This window comes from Scyliorhinus torazame, chromosome 19, assembly GCF_047496885.1.
Source record: "Scyliorhinus torazame isolate Kashiwa2021f chromosome 19, sScyTor2.1, whole genome shotgun sequence".
Taxonomy (NCBI): Eukaryota; Metazoa; Chordata; class Chondrichthyes; order Carcharhiniformes; family Scyliorhinidae; genus Scyliorhinus; species Scyliorhinus torazame.
This window is the reverse complement of record NC_092725.1, coordinates 104,150,471-104,172,568: the sequence shown is the minus strand read 5'-3', so window position 1 is coordinate 104,172,568 and position 22,098 is coordinate 104,150,471. Positions and strand designations below refer to the sequence as shown.

Genomic DNA, 22,098 nt, shown 5'->3' with positions numbered 1-22,098 from the left:
CTAAGACTTGTCGCGGCAGACAGTAGAATGGCCCCTAAAAGAACCAAGCACACTGCTCCGAAGTTTAGCGACACAGCACTGGTGGCACTTCTCGGTGCCGTGGAGGATTGGTCGGAGATACCTTATACCCGTGGTGGGAGCTGGAGGCCCACCAACTTCACCCTGTTGATATGGGAGCAGTCACCAGGGCGGTCAACACCAACATGTGCATTTATTTTATTGATCTAAAAGCATTTCATACTGTTAATCATTCTATTATTATGAAAATATTGAGTGACATTAGTTTTACTAAGGATTGTCCTGCATTGTTCATGAACTACCTTTCCAATCGTATTCAGTGTGTTAAATCAGACTGGCTTGATTCTGGCCCTCTTACATTTAAAAAGGGTGTTCCACAATATTCTATTTTAGGCCATTTTCTTTTTTCTATTTATATAAACAGTGTGGTTCAAGCAACAGGGAACTCTTGATCCATCTGTATGCAGATAACACAATCTTATATTCTGGAGGCCCATCCATTCTTTCTATCTTGCATAATTTGCAACTCAGTTTTGCTAATGTACAACGGGAATTCTTTGGTTTTCACCTTCGGTTGAACTCAATTACAACCAAATTTATGCAGTTTAATAGAATTTTTTTAAATGCTTGATAACTTTAAATTTGAGGAGCTTTCCACTTCTAACTATCTTGCAGTCTAGCTGGACCATGCTTTGACTTTTAATTCCCACCTTGACATGTTACAAGCTAACATTAAGCCTAGACTTGGTTTACTGTATTGTAATAAGTCCTGCTTTACTCACTCTACCAGATACACAATAGTTCAGATATCTTTCCTGGCCATTTTTGATTACGGTGGCCTTATTTATAAAATAGCCTCCAAAACCCTTCTTGGTAAATTAGACAACCTCTTTCACTCTGCAATTAGATTTGTGACTTTTCACACCCATCACTGTGATATGTGCTCCATGATTTTTTTTTTTAAATAATATTTTATTGAAAATTTTTGGTCAACCAACACAGTACATTGTGCATCCTTTACACAACATTGTAACAATACAGATAATAATGACCTTTTTTAAATTTAAACTAAAACAACAACAAATAAATAAATATTAAATAACAAAAAGAAAAACTAGCCCTGATTGGCAACTGCCTTGTCTCAGGCCACACCCCCCCCCATCCCCCCCCCCCCCCCCCCCCCCAAGTCCTGGGCCGCTGCTGCTGCCTTCTTTGTTCTCCCCTATCTATCTTTCCGCAAGATATTCGACGAACGGTTGCCACCGCCTAGTAAACCCTTGAGCCGACCCCCTTAGGACGAACTTAATCCGCTCTAACTTTATGAACCCCGCCATATCATTTATCCAGGTCTCCACCCCCGGGGGCTTGGCTTCTTTCCACATTAGCAATATTCTGCGCCGGGCTACTAGGGACGCAAAGGCCAAAACATCGGCCTCTTTCGCCTCCTGCACTCCCGGCTCTTGTGCAACCCCAAATATAGCCAACCCCCAGCTTGGTTCGACCCGGACTCCTACTACTTTTGAAAGCACCTTTGTCACCCCCATCCAAAACCCCTGTAGTGCCGGGCATGACCAAAACATATGGGTATGATTCGCTGGGCTTCTCGAGCACCTCGCACACCTATCCTCCACCCCAAAAAATTTACTGAGCCGTGTTCCAGTCATATGTGCCCTGTGTAATACCTTAAACTGAATCAGGCTTAGCCTGGCGCACGAGGACGACGAGTTTACCCTGTTTAGGGCATCTGCCCACATCCCCTCCTCAATCTCCTCCCCTAGCTCTTCTTCCCATTTCCCTTTTAGTTCGTCCATCATAGTCTCCCCTTCGTCTCTCATTTCCCTATATATATCCGACACCTTACCGTCCCCCACCCATTTCTTTGAGATGACTCTGTCCTGCACCTCTTGTGTCGGGAGCTGCGGGAATTCCCTCACCTGCTGCCTCGCAAAAGCCCTCAATTGCATGTACCTGAATGTATTCCCTTGGGGCAACCCATATTTCTCGGTCAGCGCTCCCAGACTCGCAAACTTCCCATCCACAAATAGATCTTTCAATTGCGTTATACCTGCTCTTTGCCACATTCCATATCCCCCATCCATTCCCCCCGGGGCAAACCTATGGTTGTTTCTTATCGGGGACCCCCCCAGTGCTCCGGTCTTTCCCCTATGTCGTCTCCACTGTCCCCAAATCTTCAGTGTAGCTACCACCACCGGACTCGTGGTATAGTTCCTTGGTGAGAACGGCAATGGGGCTGTCACCATAGCCTGCAGGCTGGTCCCCCTACAGGACGCCCTCTCTAATCTCTTCCACGCCGCTCCTTCCTCCTCTCCCATCCACTTACTCACCATTGAAATATTAGCGGCCCAATAATACTCACTTAGGCTCGGTAGTGCCAGCCCCCCCCTATCCCTACTACGCTGTAAGAATCCCTTCCTCACTCTCGGAGTCTTCCCGGCCCAAACAAAACCCATAATACTCTTTTCTATCCTTTTGAAAAAAGCCTTCGTGATCACCACCGGGAGACACTGAAACACAAAAAGGAATCTCGGGAGGACCACCATCTTAACTGCCTGCACCCTCCCTGCCATTGACAATGCTACCATGTCCCATCTCTTGAAATCTTCCTCCATCTGTTCCACCAACCGCGTCAAATTTAGCCTGTGCAATGTGCCCCAATTCTTAGCTATCTGGATCCCCAGGTAACGAAAGTCTCTTGTTACCTTCCTCAACGGTAGGTCTTCTATTTCTCTACTCTGCTCCCCTGGATGCACCACAAACAGCTCACTCTTTCCCATATTCAATTTATACCCTGAAAAATCCCCAAACTCCCCAAGTATCCGCATTATTTCTGGCATCCCCTCCGCTGGATCCGCCACATATAGTAGCAGATCATCCGCATATAAAGATACCCGGTGTTCTTCTCCTCCCCTAAGTATTCCCCTCCATCCCTTGGAACCTCTCAGCGCTATCGCCAGGGGCTCAATCGCCAGTGCAAACAGTAATGGGGACAGAGGACATCCCTGCCTTGTCCCTCTATGGAGCCGAAAATATGCCGATCCCCGTCCATTCGTGACCACACTCGCCACTGGGGCCCTATACAACAGCTGCACCCATCTAACATACCCCTCTCCGAACCCAAATCTCCTCAACACCTCCCACAGATAATCCCACTCCACTCTATCAAATGCTTTCTCGGCATCCATCGCCACTACTATCTCCGTTTCACCCTCTGGTGGGGCCATCATCATTACCCCTAACAACCTCCGTATGTTCGTGTTCAGCTGTCTCCCCTTCACAAACCCAGTTTGGTCCTCATGAACCACCCCCGGGACACATTCCTCTATTCTCATTGCCATTACTTTGGCCAAGACCTTGGCATCTACATTGAGGAGGGAGATTGGTCTGTAGGACCCGCATTGTAGCGGATCCTTTTCCTTCTTTAAAAGAAGCGATATCGTTGCTTCTGACATAGTCGGGGGCAGTTGTCCCCTTTCCTTTGCCTCGTTGAAGGTCCTCGTCAGTAGCGGGGCGAGCAAGTCCAAATATTTTCTGTAAAATTCAACTGGGAATCCGTCCGGTCCCGGGGCCTTTCCCGTCTGCATGTTCCTAATTCCTTTCACCACTTCTTCTACCGTGATCTGTGCTCCCAATCCCATCCTTTCCTGCTCTTCCACCTTGGGAATTTCCAGCCGATCCAAAAACTCCATCATTCTCTCCCTCCCATCCGGGGGTTGAGCTTCATACAATTTTTTATAAAATGTCTTAAACACTTCATTCACTCTCTCCGCTCCCCGCTCCGTCTCTCCATCTTCGTCTCTCACCCCCCCTATTTCCCTCGCTGCTCCCCTTTTCCTCAATTGGTGTGCCAGCAATCTGCTCGCCTTCTCTCCATATTCATACTGTACACCCTGCGCCTTCCTCCATTGTGCCTCTGCAGTGCCTGTGGTCAGCAAGTCAAATTCCACATGCAGCCTTTGCCTTTCCCTATACAGTCCCTCCTCCGGTGCTTCCGCATACTGTCTGTCCACCCTCAAAAGTTCTTGCAACAACCGCTCCCGTTCCTTACTCTCCTGCTTCCCTTTATGTGTCCTTATTGATATCAGCTCCCCCCTAACCACCGCCTTCAACGCCTCCCAGACCACTCCCACCTGAACCTCCCCATTGTCATTGAGTTCCAAGTACTTTTCAATGCATCCCCTCACCCTTAAGCACACCCCCTCATCCGCCATTAGTCCCATATCCATTCTCCAGGGTGGACGCCCTCTTGTTTCCTCCCCTATCTCCAAGTCTACCCAGTGTGGGGCATGATCCGAAATGGCTATAGCCGTATATTCCGTTCCCCTCACCCTCGGGATCAATGCCCTACCCAACACAAAAAAGTCTATGCGTGAATAGACTTTATGGACATAGGAGAAAAACGAGAACTCCTTACTCCTAGGTCTACTGAATCTCCACGGGTCCACCCCTCCCATCTGCTCCATAAAATCCTTAAGCACCTTGGCTGCTGCCGGCCTCCTACCAGTCCTGGACTTCGACCTATCCAGCCTTGGTTCCAACACCGTGTTAAAGTCTCCCCCCATTATCAGCTTTCCGGTCTCTAGGTCTGGGATGCGTCCTAGCATTCGCCTCATAAAATTGGCATCGTCCCAATTCGGGGCATACACGTTTACCAACACCACCATCTCTCCCTGTAATTTGCCACTCACCATCACGTATCTGCCCCCGTTATCCGCCACAATAGTCTTTGCCTCGAACATTACCCGCTTCCCCACTAATATAGCCACCCCCCTGTTTTTCGTATCCAGCCCCGAATGGAACACCTGCCCTACCCATCCTTTGCGCAACCTAACCTGATCTATCAGTTTCAGATGCGTTTCCTGTAACATGACCACATCTGCTTTAAGTTTCTTAAGGTGTGCGAGTACTCGTGCCCTCTTTATCGGCCCGTTAAGCCCCCTCACGTTCCACGTGATCAGCCGAGTTGGGGGGCTTCCCACCCCCCCCCCTTGCCGGTTAGCCATCATCTTTTTCCAGCTTCTCGCCCAGTTCCCACGCGGCTGTATTTCTCCCAGACGGTGCCCCCCCGCCCATCCTTTCCCGCACCCACTCCCCCCTTTCCCCAGCAGCAGCAACCCAGTAATTCCCCCCTCCCCCCCCCCCCCCCCCCGCTAGACCCCCCGCTAGCGTAATTACTCCCCCCATGTTGCTCCCAGAAGTCAGCAAACTCTGGCTGACCTCGGCTTCCCCCCGTGATCACGGCTCGCCCCGTGCGGCGCCCCCTCCTTCCTGCTTCTCTATTCCCGCCATAATTATCATAGCGCGGGAACCAAGCCCGCGCCTCTCCCTCGGCCCCGCCTCCCATAGCCAACGCCCCATCTCCTCTCCCTCCCCACCTCCCCCCATCACCACCTGTGGGAGAAAGAAAAGTTACCATACCGCAGGATTAATCATACAATCCCTCTTCGCCCCCCCCCCCCACTCGTCCCACCACTTTGTCCAAACGTTCATTTTCGTAGTCCAATCATTCCAATTTTTCTTCTACAATAAAAGTCCACGCTTCATCCGCCGTCTCAAAGTAGTGGTGCCTCCCTTGATATGTGACCCACAGTCTTGCCGGTTGCAGCATTCCAAACTTTATCTTTTTTTTGTGAAGTACCGCTTTGGCCCGATTAAAGCTCGCCCTCCTTCTCGCCACCTCTGCACTCCAATCTTGATAGACGCGGATCACCGCGTTCTCCCATTTACTACACCGAGTTTTCTTCGCCCATCTAAGGACCATTTCTCTATCCTTAAAACGGAGAAATCTCACCACTATGGCTCTGGGAGCTTCTCCTGCTCTCGGTCCTCGCACCATAACTCGGTATGCTCCCTCCACCTCCAACGGACCCGTCGGGGCCTCCACTCCCATTAACGAGTGCAGCATCGTGCTCACATATGCCCCGACGTCCGCCCCCTCCACACCTTCAGGAAGGCCAAGAATCCTCAAGTTGTTCCTCCTTGCGTTATTTTCCAGTGCCTCCAACCTCTCCACAGATCGTTTCTGGTGTGCCTCCTGTATCTCCGACTTCACCACCAGGCCCTGTATGTCGTTTTCATTCTCTGCTGCTTTCGCCTTCACGACCCGAAGCTCCTGCTCCTGGGTCTTTTGTTCCTCTTTCAGCCCTTCAATCGCCTGTAGTATCGGGGCCAACAACTCTTTCTTCATTTCCTTTTTTATCTCCTCCACGCAGCGTTTCAAAAACTCTTGTTGTTCAGGGCCCCATATGAAACTGCCACCTTCCGACGCCATCTTGGTTTCTGCTTGCCTTCCTTGCCGTTGTTCCAAAGGATCCGCTGCAATCCGGCCACTTTCCTCTCCTTTTTCCATCCGTGTCCAGGGGGAACACCCTTCTGGTTTACCGCACGGTGTTTTCAGCCGTTAAAATTGCCGTTGGGGCTCCTATCAAGAGCCCAAAAGTCCGTTTCACAGGGAGCTGCCGAAACGTGCGACTCAGCTGGTCATCGCCGCACCCGGAAGTCGATATGTGCTCCATGATTAACTAGCCCTCAATGCATACAAGGTTAGTTTATCAAACCTTGTTTGAAAACCTGCCTATTTGAAAAGTTTGTCACATTTTACTGTCTCTTCTTATAACCTGAAGTTGTGTGCCTCGATCAAATTTGTCACTCCAAGATTGAGCACAGTCTTTGGTTGTAATTCATTTCAGTTTGCAGCTGCCAATGACTGGAACGAGGTACAACTAAAGCTGAACTAACTGATTTTATTACTGTAGATGCCCTTCGCCGAAGGGTTATGGCCCTGTTAACTGATACTTGTACTTACTAAACTGTCAGTTCTCTTTCACTGCTAATTTGTATTTTATTGTTTTTCATGTTTATATGAATTGTATTGCTGTGTAATTTCTGTTGCTGAGGCATTAGTCTCCTGGCCAGGTCATTATTGTCAATGAGAATTGGTTTTCAATTTACTTAACTTGCGAAATAAATGTTAAATAAATAAATAAAAATAACAGAACTGGACCCTTGTCGGGTGCAGGAAGAGCATGAATGATCTCATCTGCACCACTAGGTAAGTCCACCTTCTCCTCACTCTCAACTCACTCTTACAAGCCCATCAACCAGTCACAGGCTTACACTTCACAGTGATCTCATGGCCATCATAAGAGACATCACCATTGATTCTCTCACACTCACTTTGACACCTTCATATCTTCTCACATCCTGTACAAGTCATGTCCTCAGCCCTTACTGATCCACTCAATGCACACAAAAGGCAGGCAACCTTTATCAACAGCTTTGCCATCTGTATTGCTCAGTCGGCCCATCAGTCTTTATGCAGTATAAGATTGCCCACAACAACAGGGAGATCCCAGACTTCAATGGGATGCATGAGCTCAGATCCTTCACTCAAGATCAAGTGCAGGTGGCAGAGCTGGCCGATGAGGACTGGGACCGGGCCTTTAGAAATCGGTGTCTCCTAAGCCAGTGAGGACGCATTTCCAACTTTTGGCCAAAACTGTGAGTGCTTTATTATGTTGGTGACAATGCCGCCAATCACTCATTATCTTGTCCCTCTTAAACAGGCACCAGCAGGAAAATGAAGAGGCCCAGCTGTAGCCAGCCCATCAGCCCAGCTCCCACAGCACCTTGTCTGAGGATCCTGACGACCCACTAGATCTAGAGTGTCACAGCATTCACCCATACCCTCTACCAGTGCAGAGACACACACGTCTTTGGGACTGAGTTCCAGAGCAGGCTCTGGATCACAATCTGGTGAGCACAGCAAAGATTCTGGTCCACAGCAGGCAAAGGCAGGGAAATTCAAAGTCACTTGCACCTGAGGACTGCTGAGGCCAGATTCCTGCTGAATCCAATTCCAATAACAAGCTTCTGGAATAGGTCCTAACATAAATATTGGAGCTACAAATGTAGACATCAGAACATTAGGCAAGATTGTCAAGTGCCATCGTCAGATTGCAATGGAGGAGTCTGCCTGCTCAGGCTGATGTAATAGCGCTATGACAGCACACTGCGATCAACACTAGCATGGTGATAGATGCCATGGAGACTTGGCTCAGGACTTTGTGCCTGATCTGTGCCACTACCTGCACTCTATTGCTCTAGCCATGGATGGGATCCATCAGTTTCTAGGAGAGAGGGGTACAGGATATCTTGTCCTCTCTCAAGGTGCCCCTTCTCAAGGAGTCAGGCAGGGGCCCTTAGATACTGACAGTGGGGAGGAATATCAGCTGGACACCCCATCCAAGGGTCATCCAGCCAGTTGACTCAGAGTGTGTCCAGCTGCTGGCAATCCCCTCTGCCTATGATGCCATCAGCTCCAGCTTTAACAGACTAAGGAGGGTGCACCTGCCCACAGCTGGAGACCCAAAGCAGTCTGGGATCCTCCAGGCCACCAGACGATGCCTGCCAAGATCATCACAGATAGCAGGCTGTAGTAGTCAGCAGGCTGCCTCCACATCTGCTGTGGATGTCAGGGTTGCACCAAGACATAGCGGTAAGGTAAGAAAATTAAGAACTAAGCAAAAAGGTATCACTGGTGTTCAGAATCGGTGTGTAAATGGCACAAATGTAAATACAATTTGTTTCATTCTACTTCCCATCTCGTGCAGGGTTTTTCAAACTGCGGGTCACGACCTGCGGGTAGGTTCTGAAAGGATGTCGGGAAAGTCACGGAGCAATTAGTCGCAACGTTCCCAATTGGTTGCAGCGTTCCCAATCGTGGGAGAAGCGTACAAAGTCTGCGACCGGCGTTTAAATTCAGAACACCAGCCGTGAACGGCTTTTAAATAGAACTATGCAGTCTTCCAGCCAGAAGCTGTGCAGAGAGCAGTTCATGTACACTGACGTCACCCACCCTGTACGTCCGTGTTCTTGAGGCAAAATCATGGAGCAGAGATTCCTCCATTTCCTACTTCCGAGCACAAAAGCAACAGGACTGGGAAGAACTGAAAATGGATCATTTTCAACAAAGAAAAAATTGAAAACGGGATCAAAGCAGTATAAAGATGTTTTCTTGAGGAATGGCTTTGTTAATTGAGCCGATGCAATTCAGGATGCAAACCGATGTGTATTATATGCAGGGAACTACTGGCAAATGAAAATTTAATCTCTGAAAACTTCCAAACTTCAAAGGCAATTAACTGGCAGTGCTAGGTGGTGGGGAAGCCTCAGGGGCTAGCTCTGCTTGCATCCCCGTCTCATGGAGTAGCTTGGGGGCCATCAGTCATGCCGAGAGAGGAGGTGATGGGGCCCATGCCAGTGACTCCCGCAGCACCTCGGACCTTCCCCCACTCCTGTCCTTAGTACATCTAATGGGTAGCAGTCAGACCAGAGTGGCACCACGCCATCTGGGACACCTGAGCAGCAGCAGGGCCCATCCAGGTCCGATCGCCCCCGAAGACGTCCACAAAAAGGAACCCAGGTCACATGGCAAGAATTGCAGCAGGCCGCCTCCATTCCTGATCTACCGCCTGGGGATCCACCTAGGCATAGTGTTAGAGCCTGTAAGGCCAGAAAAGTGGATAGTTGGCACATGTGCAGGGCACAGTTTAGCGATAGGGGCTAGAGCACAAATCTATGTATATGTTTTCGCATTAAACACCTGTGCACAATGTTACAACCTGCCTCAGTGGTCTGTCAGAAGGGTGTGAGAGGTGGGCTGGTCTGATCTGGCCGCAGAGGGGACGGGGGTGGGGAATGGGTAGACGTTGTGGGGGGGCAATGGGCAGATGTTGGGGGTGGGCTTGGCTCAGTGACCGCAGTTCAGTCAGCGCTCACTGCATGGGTGTCACCCCCCCATCATCACCACCCCAGAGATCCGATGGGACCGTGTGATGAATGGCCAGCTCACATGCAGGGATCACCCAGGTGGACGGTGGAAAGTGCTACCTTGGGCAGGAGTCAGATGTTGTCAAACAATGTGGAGCACCAGAACTCACCATCATCCTCCATCCCAAGCTCCAGACCCACAGAACGGTTGGTCATCATCTTCCAACCCATGGACCATACCGTCTGACACTGCCAACCCACGGTCCACACCCCAAAGTGCGGCAGGTATGTATCATGGAGGGGTTTATCGGCAGTGGGGGGGCGGGGGGGGGGAAGGGGGGAGGAGGGTATGGGGTGGATTGCAGTGTCCATGCCCCTGCCCAGTCTCCCCCCACCCCCCCCCCACCCCCCCCCCCCCAGTCAGTGATCCCAATCAGAGCGTCCTACACGTGTTGACCCTGATGCACATGTTGTGCGGCCTGCCTGGGCCCAATGTCCCGCCCATCCTCAGCCTCCCCCGCATCTTTAAAAAAAAAAAATCTTTATTGTCACAATCAGCCTTACATTAACACTGCAATGAAGTTACTGTGAAAAACCCCGAGTCATCACATTCCGGCGCCTGTTCAGGTACATTGAGGGAGAATTCAGAATGTCCAATTCACCTAACAGCACGTCTTTTGGGACATGTGGGAGGAAACCAGAGCACCCGGAGGAAACCCAGGCAGACACAGGGAGAACATGCAGACTCCACACAGACAGTGACCCAAGCCGGGAATTGAACCTAGGACCCTGGAGCTACCCATTGTGCTACCATGCCGCCCATCGTCTTCCTCATCGAACAATGACCGCTGTTCACCTTCTTCCTCTAGAACATTGCACCTCTGCTGTGCGATGTTGTGGAGGACGCAGCAGGCCAACACGATGCGGGAAACCCTCCCATCACTATACTGGAGGCCCCTCCGGAGCAGTCCAGGCACCTGAACCGCATCTTCAGGATGCCGAAGTACCACCCGATCGTGCCCCTGGTTGCTGCATGGGCGTCGTTGTAGTGGATCTCTGCGTCAGTCTGTGGCCTCCGGATGGGTAGCATCAGCCACGACCGCATCGGATAACCCCTTTCGCCAAGGAGCCAATCGCCCAGCTGGGGGTGCGCCTCGACGAGGCCAGGAGCCATCGATGAAGGCACATTACCCGAGCATCGGGCGCAGACATGCAGGATGTGCATCTGACGGTCACATACCAGCTGCACCAATTCATCGAGTGGAACCCATTTTGGTTTTTGAAGAGCGGCCTATCATCTGCAGGTGCTCGTAGGGTGACCTGCATCCTGCCAATCACCCCCTGGACCTGGGCATGTCGGCGAGGGCGGCAAACCCAGCACCCGGGCACCCTGGTGGGCTTGGTCCACATTGAAATGGATATATTTTTCAGACTGGGCAAATAGGGCCTCCGTGATGGCGCGGATGCACCTGTGCACCCCTGACTCACCATTCGGTGTCTGGAAGGACCGCGTGGCGTAGAAGCTCAGGCGACCATCACTTTGACGGCTACCGGGAGCAGGTGCCCTTCCATATTCTCCCGTCAGGGCAGATATGTTGCACTGTTCCGCCGCTCAGCCGGTGTCTTCCACATGCCGGTATGGCAGGTCCTTGAATGACTGGAACAAGCGAGGCCACATGCGGCGCTTCCTTTACACCTCCTCCATGGCCTGTTGAGCAGATGGCTCTCCATCCTCACCGGCTGCCTCCTGTTCCTCTGGGGCACGTGCTGCTGCTGCAGTTCCCACCTCCTCGAGCAATTCCGACTCGCAGTACATCCCCCAGGGGGACGAAGGGGAAGGCCATCATTGCTGGTTGAATTCCAATATCCATTATCCGCAGAGGTGAAAGGCCGACATGTTAGCATGGTGTGTACCTCCATGCCCAACCAGGTCCAACGGGCTACATGGTGGCCCTGGTTGGCACTGCGGACTCTGCCTCCGTACGACACCCTGCCCCCCCCTCCCGTGCACCAGGTGGGGGCTTCTGGCCCTGGCAACCGTCCATGTTGCCAGGGACACGATTGGCTGGCGCTGCCTTTTCCAGCGGTACATTCCACTGCCCCTGTCTGGCACCACTCCTGTAGGGGCTACTGTGAGCGTTGCCCTTGGGCAGGCTGCGTTCTGTTCTGACGGTGGCTGGAGGCCGGTTGGGGGGAGTGGTATGGCGGAGTGGAGGGTGGGGGCTGGGGTGCGGGAGCGATGAGGTAGAGGGTGGGGCTGTAATACGGGGGTGGCAGGATGGGGGCACCCATATGGCTGGCGGCAGTCTGCAGAACCAGGAGACAAGATGGGTAGTCAGTGGGATGCGCAGGCTGCGGCAATGATGGTCTTGCCTGGACACCTCCCCAGTCCCGCGGGGAGTCACCCCTGATCCATGGCCTGTCCTCTCATCACCCCCCCCTCGCCATCCTGACCCTGGCAGGCAACCTTCCCCCACCAGCCAACCCGGCCAGTGTCAGGACCGGCAGCCCACAGTCATGCCTCTGCGTGTCCCACCTCCTTTCCCTCATCAGCCACGGCGCCTGTTTCTTGATTTTTAAAAGCACAAGTGAACCTCGCCATCAGGAATTCCCCAAAGTGGAGGCGGTGAATCGCGGAGGCCCCGGAAAATACCGGATCGGGTCCACTAATGATATGCAAATGGTGTTTACCGTACGTGTGGAGTGGAACACATTGGAACCCGGCGCCCGCCACATCTCGGCGTCAAAACCGATTCTCCGCTCAATCACCTTTCCCGACTTCGTCATCGGCCGACTGAGAATCCCGCCCATGAACTTTCTTTACACCATGGAAAACTGATTTTTGACCATTCTCCATATTTTCCCTCGCTGTCACGGGACCAGAAAATCCTGCCTCCATATACAATAACCAGTTAATTTTTAAAAATCATACACAAACTAGCAACAGAGTCGCAGGAGAGAAACTGCAGAAACCTACTCCACAGAGAGCCATCTGGTATTCAGAGTCTTCAAATACATTGTGACAGTTAACATCGTAAAATTGACTGGAAACCACTGATGGGGCAATTTATGAAGCCAAATAATGACAGAAAAACATGATTAAATTTTTACTGACTTAAAATAAGATACTGTGGACTGAGAAACTTTTAAAAATTCATTTACGGGATGTGGGCGTCGCTGGTTAGGCCACCATTTATTGCCCATCACTGGTTGCCCTTCAGAACGTAATGTTGCCTTCTTGAATCGCGGCAGTCCTTCAGGTACAGGTACACCCACTGTGCTGTAGGGAGGGGGTTCCAGGATTTTGCCCCTGCAACAGTGAAGGAATGCCGATATATTTCCAAGTCAGGGCGGTGAGTGACTTGGAAGGGAACCTCCAGGTGGTGGAGTTCCCAGGTATCTGCTGCTCTTGTCCTTCTAGATGGTAGTTTTCGTGGATTTGGAAGATGCTGCCAAGGAACTTTGGTGAGTTGCTGCAGTGCATCTTGTTGATGGTACACACGGCTGCCACTGTTCGTCGATGGTTGAAGGTTTGAATGTGAAAGGGGGAGCAACCAAGCAGGCTGCTTTGTCCTGGATGGTGTTGAGCTTCTTGAGTGTTGTTGGAGCTGCACCTTGCATCCAGGCAAGTGAAGAGTATTCCATTACACTCCTGACTGGGGCCTTGTAGATGGCAGACAGGCTTTGGGCGGGGTCAGGAGGTGAGTTACTCACTGTAGGATTCCTAGCCTTTGACCTGCCCTGGTAGCCACAGTATTAAATTAGTTTCTGCTGAATGGTAACTCCCCAGGATGTTGATTGTGGGGGATTCAGCGATGGTAATGCCATTGAATGTCAAGGGACGGTGGTTAGATCATCTTGTAAGAGATGGTCATTGCCGAGCACTTGTGTGGCGTGAATGTAACTTGCCACTTGTCAGGCCAAGCCTGGATATTGTCCAGGTCTTGCTGCATTTGGACATGGCTTGCTTCATTATCTGAGGAGTTGCGAATGGTGCTGAACATTGTGCAGTCATCCACAAACATCCCCGCTTCTGACCATATGATGGAAGGGAGGTCATTGATGAAGCAGCTGATGATGATTGGGTCTAGGACACTACTCTGAGGACCTCCTGCAGTGATGTCCTGGAGCTGAGATGATTGACCTCGAACCACCACAACCATCGTCCTTTAGGCCAACCAGTGGAGGGTTTTCCCCCTGATTCCCATTGACTCCAGTTTAGATAGGTCTTTTTGATGCCATACTCAGTCAAATGCGGCCTTGATGTCAAGGGCAGTCACTCATCTCTGGCATTCAGCTCTTCTGTCCATGTTTGAACCGAGGCTATAATGAGGTCAGGAGCTGAGTGACCTTGGCAGAACCCAAATTGAACGTCCTTGAGCAGGTTATTGCTGAGCAAGTGCCGCTTGATAGTACTGTTGATGACATGTCTCTGTACACGGTTGTTAACATTTCTACATGTGTGTAATTTAGATTTGAGTGGAAGAAACAGCACCAGCTATGAGTAAAACAAGATGATGCACAAAAAAGATAGCAGCCTGTAAGGAAAAAAAACTATAATTTGAGCTATAAGTCACCGTCTCTTTTGAGAGACTGCAAACAAAACATTAAAAAATATGGGTTCTCCCATTTAAGATGGAGATGAGAAGGAATAACTTCTCTCTGTGGATAGTTACTCTTTGTAATTCTCTTTCTACAGGGACTAGTGAAGCCTGGGGCATTTATTATATACAAAGCTCATTTATACAGATTTTTGATCTACAGGAGAGTCAAGGTTTATGTGAGCAGTGTCACGTGAGAGTCCCTTGAAGAAAATGGCTGCCGTGATGTCATTGTGTGGGTGGAGCAGGGCTGTGATTCTGTCTTTTACTTTTGTTTTGAGCTGGAAGCTGCTTTGTGTTTTACTTTCATTTTAGGTAGTTGGAGAGCTGCATTCAAACCAAGCAGATGTGTATTGATCTCTCTCTGCCTACTAAAGAATGTCTCCAGATCACTTGATGATTTTAAAGTAACACCTGTTTCTGTAAGGAATGGAAAGCCTTGGTCTTTGTTAAAAAGGGTTTCTGACTTATGGATGTTGTTAGGAAAGTTATTAAGGGTTACCTATAGAGTATTGTATTTGGGGGGTGTATTAGTGTTGGTAGTTGATAAGATGTTTACTGTGTTTATAAAATGTTAACTGGATTCATAGAATAAACATTTTTTTGTTTAAAAATACTTTAGATCTCTGTTGCATCACACCTGTAAAGTGGGCTCTTGTGCTCCCCATAACCAAAATCTATTAAAAGTTGTGGGTCAGGTGAACACCATGATATACTTTGGTGTTCTCTAAACCCTGGCCCATAATAAATTGGGGGCTCGTGGGATGAAAGTCTATCTTTCGTGATTGGGTTGGCTTAGTGAACTTAAAGACAGTGAGGGGTGAGCATATTTGTGTTTGCTTTTCAGGTGTAGTATTCCAGTTTAAGTAGGGAGTGTGTTGTGGACAATGGCTCTTTCAGAGGCTCCGAAGTTTTTTGGGGTGGAGAAGGTCACACACAGTACCTTACGAACAGATACTAAAAAAAGGCTTTTGGATTTGGCAAAAACATTGCAGTTAACGTTACCTGACAGCATATGAAAAGAAGAGGTCCTTACGGCGGTAGCTGAGCATTTAAAATTGCCTGAGCTACAGTCTGACTCATTAGAAATGGCAAAAAATTCAGTTACAGATTAAACAACTTGAACATGAAAAAGAATTAAAGCAGCTTGAATACGAAATGAGAGAAAAAGAAAGAATAGCCCTAGCAGTACAACAAGAAAGAGAAAGGGAAGTACAGATCATGGAAAAAGAAAAAGTGAGAGAGGAAAGGGAAAAAGTGAGAGAGGAAAGGGAAAAAGAGAGAAATTTTGAACTTCAGAAAATGGCCATGAAACATGACAGTCAGTTAAAATTGGCGGATGTAAAAGGAAACATAGAGTTTGAGGATAGTGATGAGGATAAAGAGAAAGAGCGTCATAGTCAACGTCTTGGTGGGGATCTATTTAAATATGTCCAAGCATTGCCAAGGTTTGATGAGAAGGAGGTAGAAGCCTTTTTCATTTCATTTGAGAAGGTGGCTAAACAAATGAAATGGCCACAGGACATGTGGGTATTACTGATTCAAACAAAGCTGGTTGGTAGGGCTCATGACGTGTTTGCATCACTACCAGAGGAGGTATCTGAGTCGTATGAGGAGGTGAAGAAATTATTCATAGGTGCATTTGAATTAGTGCCTGAAGCCTACAGACAAAGGTTTAGAAATTTAAGGAAAGAACCTGGTCAAACATATAGGGGGCGCGATTCTCTGCCCCCGCGACTAAGTGCCCACGGCGTCGTGAACGCTGTCGAGTTTCACGACGGCGCGAAACGGCCCCAATCGCGATCGATTCAAGGCCCGAAAATGGGCTAGGAGCGGGGCCGTGAGGAACTCGGGGGGGGGGGGGTGTCGTGAAAGCAGCGTCGTCAGCGCGCGCCGGGCATTGGCGCCGCGTAAAAGTGGCGCCGCGTAAGTGACGCGGCCGGCACTGCGTAACTGGCGTCACCCGCGCATGCATGGTTGCCGTCCTCCCCGAGGCCGCCCCGCAAGAAGATGTCGGATGGATCTTGCAGGGTGCGGAGGAAAGTAGGTCCTCCTTCAGATAGGCTGGCCCGCCGATCGGTGGGCACCGATCGTGGGCCAGACCCCATTTGAGGCCCCTACCCGGTGCAGGAAGCCCCCTCCCCCCCACAGGCCGTCCCCCCAGCGTTCCCGCGCTGTTCCCACCAGCAGCGACCAGGTGTGGACGGCGCCGGTGGGAACCCGTCTTATTGGGCAGGCCGCTCGGCCCATCCGGGCCGGAGAATAGCGGAGAATCGCCATTTTGGGTGTCTCGGGCGATTCTCCGGCCTGCGCCGTGCAGAACACGACGGGGCCGTTCTTGCCACTTGGGTGAATCGCGGGAGGGCATTGGACCGGTGTCGCGTGGAAAAATGGCATGCCAGGCCATTCTCCCAACCGGCGTGGGAGCGGAGAATCGCGCCCATGGAGTTTGAAAGGATCAAACTGAGTAATTTTGATAGGTGGATAAGGGCTTTGCAAATAGACCAAACGTATAAAGCTCTCAGAGAAATTATACTTTTGAAGGAGTTTAAAAATTCAATTCCTGATGTAGTGAGAACTCATGTGGAAGAGCAGAGAGTTAAAACTGCGAGGTTAGCAGCAGAAATGGCAGATGATTATGAATTAGTTCATAAATCAAAGTTTGGTTTCCGACATCAGTTTGAGCCTGTGAGGGATAGAAACTGGGGAAAAGAGAAATACTCAAGTGGTAGAGGTAAAGGAGATCTGATGGGAGATAATAAGGAGAATGTACGTCAGATTAAAAAAGAAATCCAGGAGGGTGGAAGAGAAATGAAATGTTTCAAATGTTTTCACTGTAATAAACTAGGCCATGTAAAGTCACAGTGTTGGTGGTTGAAGAAAAGCACTGGTAAAGCTGATGTGATAAAACAGGATACGTCAGTGGGGTTTGTTAAAGTGGTGAAGGAAAGCCCAAGTGAAGCGAAGGAGGTGCAAAAGATTGTACAGTCTGATCAAGAGGTGATTGATAAGAAGGTGCCAGATCTCTTTCAAGAATTTACTTGTGTGTGTAAAGTTTACTCAGGTGTACCAGGAGGAGTAGATAAAGAAGTCACAGTTTTAAGAGATAAGGGAACTAGTCAATCTTTGATGGTAAGAGATGAGGAGTTATGTAGTTTGGGAGGAATATTGCCAGCAACAGTGGTAATATGTGGCATTCAGGGTGAGAAGAGTAGTGTTCCATTATATAACGTAAGGGTGGAAAGTCCAGTGAAGAGTGGTGAAGTAGGAGTAATAGAAAAACTATCTTGTCCAGGAATACAGTTTATCTTGGGTAATGATATACTGGATCGCAGGTGGGAGTGATGCCTACTGTGGTTGATAAGCCAGTGGAAAATCAGACAACTGAAGTGTTGAAGGATGAATATCTTGGGATTTTTCCGGATTGTGTAGTAACAAGGTCACAAAGTCACAGGTTAAGACAAGAGGAGAAATCAAAGAGTGAAGATAAACTTGAAGTACAATTATTAGAAATTATTTTTGATGGTTGGAAAAGAACAGGTGGAGGCTGAGGCGGATATTTTTAGTTCGGGAAAATTGGCGGCGTTACAACAGAAAGATAAAGAACAAAGAACAAAGAAATGTACAGCACAGGAACAGGCCCTTCGGCCCTCCAAGCCCGTGCCGACCATACTGCCCGACTAAGCTACAATCTTCTACACTTCCTGGGTCCGTATCCTTCTATTCCCATCCTATTCATATATTTGTCAAGATGCCCCTTAAATGTCCCTATCGTCCCTGCCTCCACTACCTCCTCCGGTAGTGAGTTCCAGGCACCCACTACCCTCTGCGTAAAAAACTTGCCTCGTACATCTACTCTAAACTTTGCCCCTCTCACCTTAAACCTATGCCCCCTAGTAATTGACCCCTCTACCCTGGGGAAAAGATGTCGAAATAAAATGGATGTATCAGAAAGCATACACGGAAGAGGAATCTGAGTGTATTCCAGAATGTTATTACCGTAAAAATAATGTCCTGATGAGAAAATGGAGACCTTTACATATGCAGGCGGATGAAAAGTGGGCAGAAGTTCATCAAGTGGTATTGCTGGTAGGGTATAGAAAGGAGGTGTTGCGAGTAGCACATGAGCTACCAGTCGGAGGTCATGAGTCAACCAAATTCAGTCCTTTTGAACTAATTTTTGGTCATGAGGAAAGAGGACCACTTAAATTGATTAAGGAAAAATTAATGAGTGAGCAGTTGGAACTTACATTATTGGATTACGTGTAAAATTTTAGGGAACGATTAAATAGAGCAGGGGAATTGGCTGGACAACATTTAAAGGTTGCACAACATGTGATGAAACGGGTAGTGGACAAGAAAGCGAAAGTTCGTAGTTTTGTAAGTGGAGATAAAGTTTTGGTATTATTACAGTGGTAGGGGGACCTTTAAAAGCTATGTTTTGTGGACCTTATCAGATTGGAAGGAAATTAAGTGAGGTGAATTATGTGGTAAGAACGCCAGATAGAAGTAAAGCTCACCGAGTGCGTCATGTGAATATGCTTAAAAGGTACTTTGAAAGGGAAGGAGAGCAAAAGGAGGAGGTTTTAATGATTCTAACTCAAAGTGAAGAACCGAATGCAGATGACTTTGAATTTGACATTCCTCAAATTAAATTGGAAAACGAGGATGTTCTTAAAAATTGGGATAAATTGTTGAGTTACCTTCCGGAGGAAAAACAAACAGACCTGAAAGAGTTATTGATATCACATGGGCAAGTTTGTGGAGATAAGTTGGGAAGTACTAAAATGGCTATACATGATGTAGATGTGGGAAATGCTGTTCCAATTAACCAACATCCTTTAAAACAGATTAACAAAGAATATGCTTAAAAATGGCATAATTGAAGTGGGTTGCAGCCAATGGAGCTCACCCATAGTGATGGTACCGAAACCAGACAGTACCCAACGGTTGTGTGTAGACTATAGAATGGCGAAGCAGGGTCAATGGGCCAAATGGCCTATTCCTGTTGCTATTTCTTATGGTCTGATCGTCATCTTTGGATCTTCAGCCATCTTTTTACGGATACTAGCAGACTTGTGCTATATTTCCGAACTTTCTTTATTCTTAACTATATTTTAGATTTATTACAATAGAATCATGTCCATTAAAATATTTACTATAAAATTGTTCAATAATTGATAATTGCTGTAAACAATGGATCAATTATGTGCAGGATCTTCCAGATAAGGAAATATTATTATTCTGTTTGTGCAGGTTTCTTATTGCATGTAAATAGCAGCTCTATCAGTGCGAAGAGTCACTGCACATGTGAGCAATTAAGGAACAATCACTGTTCCATGCCTGAATTTTCAAGCATTGATGAAATAACCCTTCTCTGTGCTGCTGCTGCTGATGATTATTTTGTTAAAAGGATATCATCTTCATGAAAGATTATTTGGAAATGTTTTTCTCTCTGAACATATAAACTTATTGCATGTATGATCTGATAATACATTAGTGTGTTGCGTGTCGTTGTTATTGTCCAAACAGCAAAGAGATTCGCCAAATATTTTTGTTTCTGCAACAAATACTCCTGTCTTCATGTACATAGCAAAGTAATGACCCCGATGAGACAGAACCTGTGGGGGTTGGAAGAGAGGGAAAGTGGTGGAATAGATTTAACATTTTGAACTAAGCACATGTTTCGTCACTGAACTAGATGTCCCTCCAGTGTCCATAACTGGTACTTTTTTCAAAATTTAACTATCAGAACACTGACAACAAAGATGGCTTACTTCCTCCAATGATTCAATGTATGTCCATAATAACTGACCTTGTGAAAATCCAATTCTTTATAAGCTTAAATGCATTGTTGCTTTTGGGTGATGACATGCAGTTCTAAATGTGGATATCCAGCAGAAAATCATAATTTGTACAGTGGAAAGCATAAAATCTGCGTTTTGGAACTTTGCATTTTCTTATTTCCCTAAATAGGTAGACTATTACAAGATAATCACAATTTTCAGGCCAGAAAAGAAGCAACTGACTGTTTACGGCTTTCATTCGACTTACTAACTGAGCTTTTGGGGCCTAAACATCACTTAACAATGGAGGTGCGAAGGTATGAGATGTTTGAGTTTTATTGATTATCTGTCATATCAAGTGTTGTATCTCATTAGTATATTCTTCTCATAGGCTGCTGAAACACTCAGAGATACAAATCTACAAAGATCAAATATTCTTTAAGAGATTGGCAGCAGATGGTTCTGGAAAACCTTTGAGTCCCCTAACAAGTCGCCAGGCGAAACCTAGTTTGCACTTCACTCATGAAAGATCGAAGAACCATATTCATTCAAAGACTTTAGTTAGCAGCCAAGCTGACAGTTGGCAGGTTACTGACAGTTTCATGTCTGTGAAAATAACACATCCTGTTGACTGTTCAACAGAAAAGACACAAGCAGATGATGGTTCTAACGTATCGTCTGATGCGCCAGTTGTACTTGAACAGGGTAGGCCAGAAGATAATGCCATTCTAGAAGAGGAATGTTTTGGCAATTTAGAATCTGGTTCAAAGTTATATATTTCTAAGCATGCTTTGCTTCCAAGGCCAACTTTGCTGACAGATCACCAAGAATCTAGTAGTCCGGTTACTAACAGGAATTTGTCAACATCAATCAAAAACTGCTCCTTGTCTGGATCAGTCTGCAGGCCATTAACTACCTGCAAACCGTCTACATTTGGGCCTTGCATTAACACTTCAGTACCACCTTTAAGGACCAAAGTAGGCTCAGAAAGATTGAGGAACATCTACCACTCAGCTTGGCATCATCCACCAGGACAGCAGCCCAAAAGACATCTGATCAGAAAGGATACTGGGATAGCTCAGAATCTGGGCCATGACACTGCACTGTTGAACAATGCCATCTAGCAATTGTAAAACCAGAAAGTGCTGGAAAAACTCTGCAGATCTGGCAGCATCTGTGGAGAGAGAAAAATAAAGTTAATGTTTCAAATTCAATATGATTAATTTTCTTCTCGACTATCTCACAGTAGGTTCATTTGAGATTACCATTACTGTGACTTGCTTTGCTGTTAGCTAAGACCATACAGCAAGGTGCATATTCAAACTGAAAGGAAGGAAATAATGGACAGTGACTCAACAAATATCATGCATTTGTTTACCAGTTTGGAGGACAAAATACATCCCCTAATATTTTCTCAGCAATGCAATTGAATTTCGATGTTTGATAGGTAATGAACCAATAAATAAAAGATTAAAGAAACAAACATGATTTCAATTTTTTTACTCCATTATGAAATTCAATACAAGAGACACTGAAAATTGAGATTTATAAACACAAATTATTTGAAGATTAGGATTTTCTATAGCATTGTTACAATCTACCGGAGAGGAGCTACATTTAAAAGTTTTAAGGCTGCAGTCACAATTAATTTAATGCATTTAAAAAAGAGTCCCTTCCTATTTTTATATCCTCCTACTTGGGTGGTGAGTGCCTGGAACGCGCTGCCAAGGGAGGTTGTGGAAGCAGATATATTAATGGTGTTCAAAAGGCATCTCGACAAATACATGGATAGGAGGATATAGAGGGATACGGCACTAGTAAGTGCTGAGGGTTTTGGCCAAGGGTGGTATCATGATTGGTACAGGCTTGGAGGGCCGAAGGGCCTGTTCCTGTGCTGTATTGTT

The 22,098-nt window shown here is 47.6% G+C and overlaps 1 protein-coding gene across 3 annotated transcripts in view; it reads left to right on the top strand.

The window, feature by feature from the left end:
- The window catches only part of LOC140396390 (tetratricopeptide repeat protein 41-like), a 124,216-nt gene extending 102,557 nt beyond the window's left edge, over positions 1–21,659 (top strand). For 2 of the 3 annotated variants that reach the window (XM_072484969.1, XM_072484970.1), the window contains 2 exons: positions 20,385–20,511; positions 20,586–21,659. In XM_072484969.1, coding sequence (XP_072341070.1) covers positions 20,385–20,511; positions 20,586–21,318 — 860 coding nt within the window. In that variant the 3' untranslated portion in view covers positions 21,319–21,659. The remainder of the gene's footprint in view (positions 1–20,384; positions 20,512–20,585) is intronic. The other variant, XM_072484971.1, reaches the window with a different exon arrangement.
- Positions 21,660–22,098: the final 439 nt, after the last annotated feature.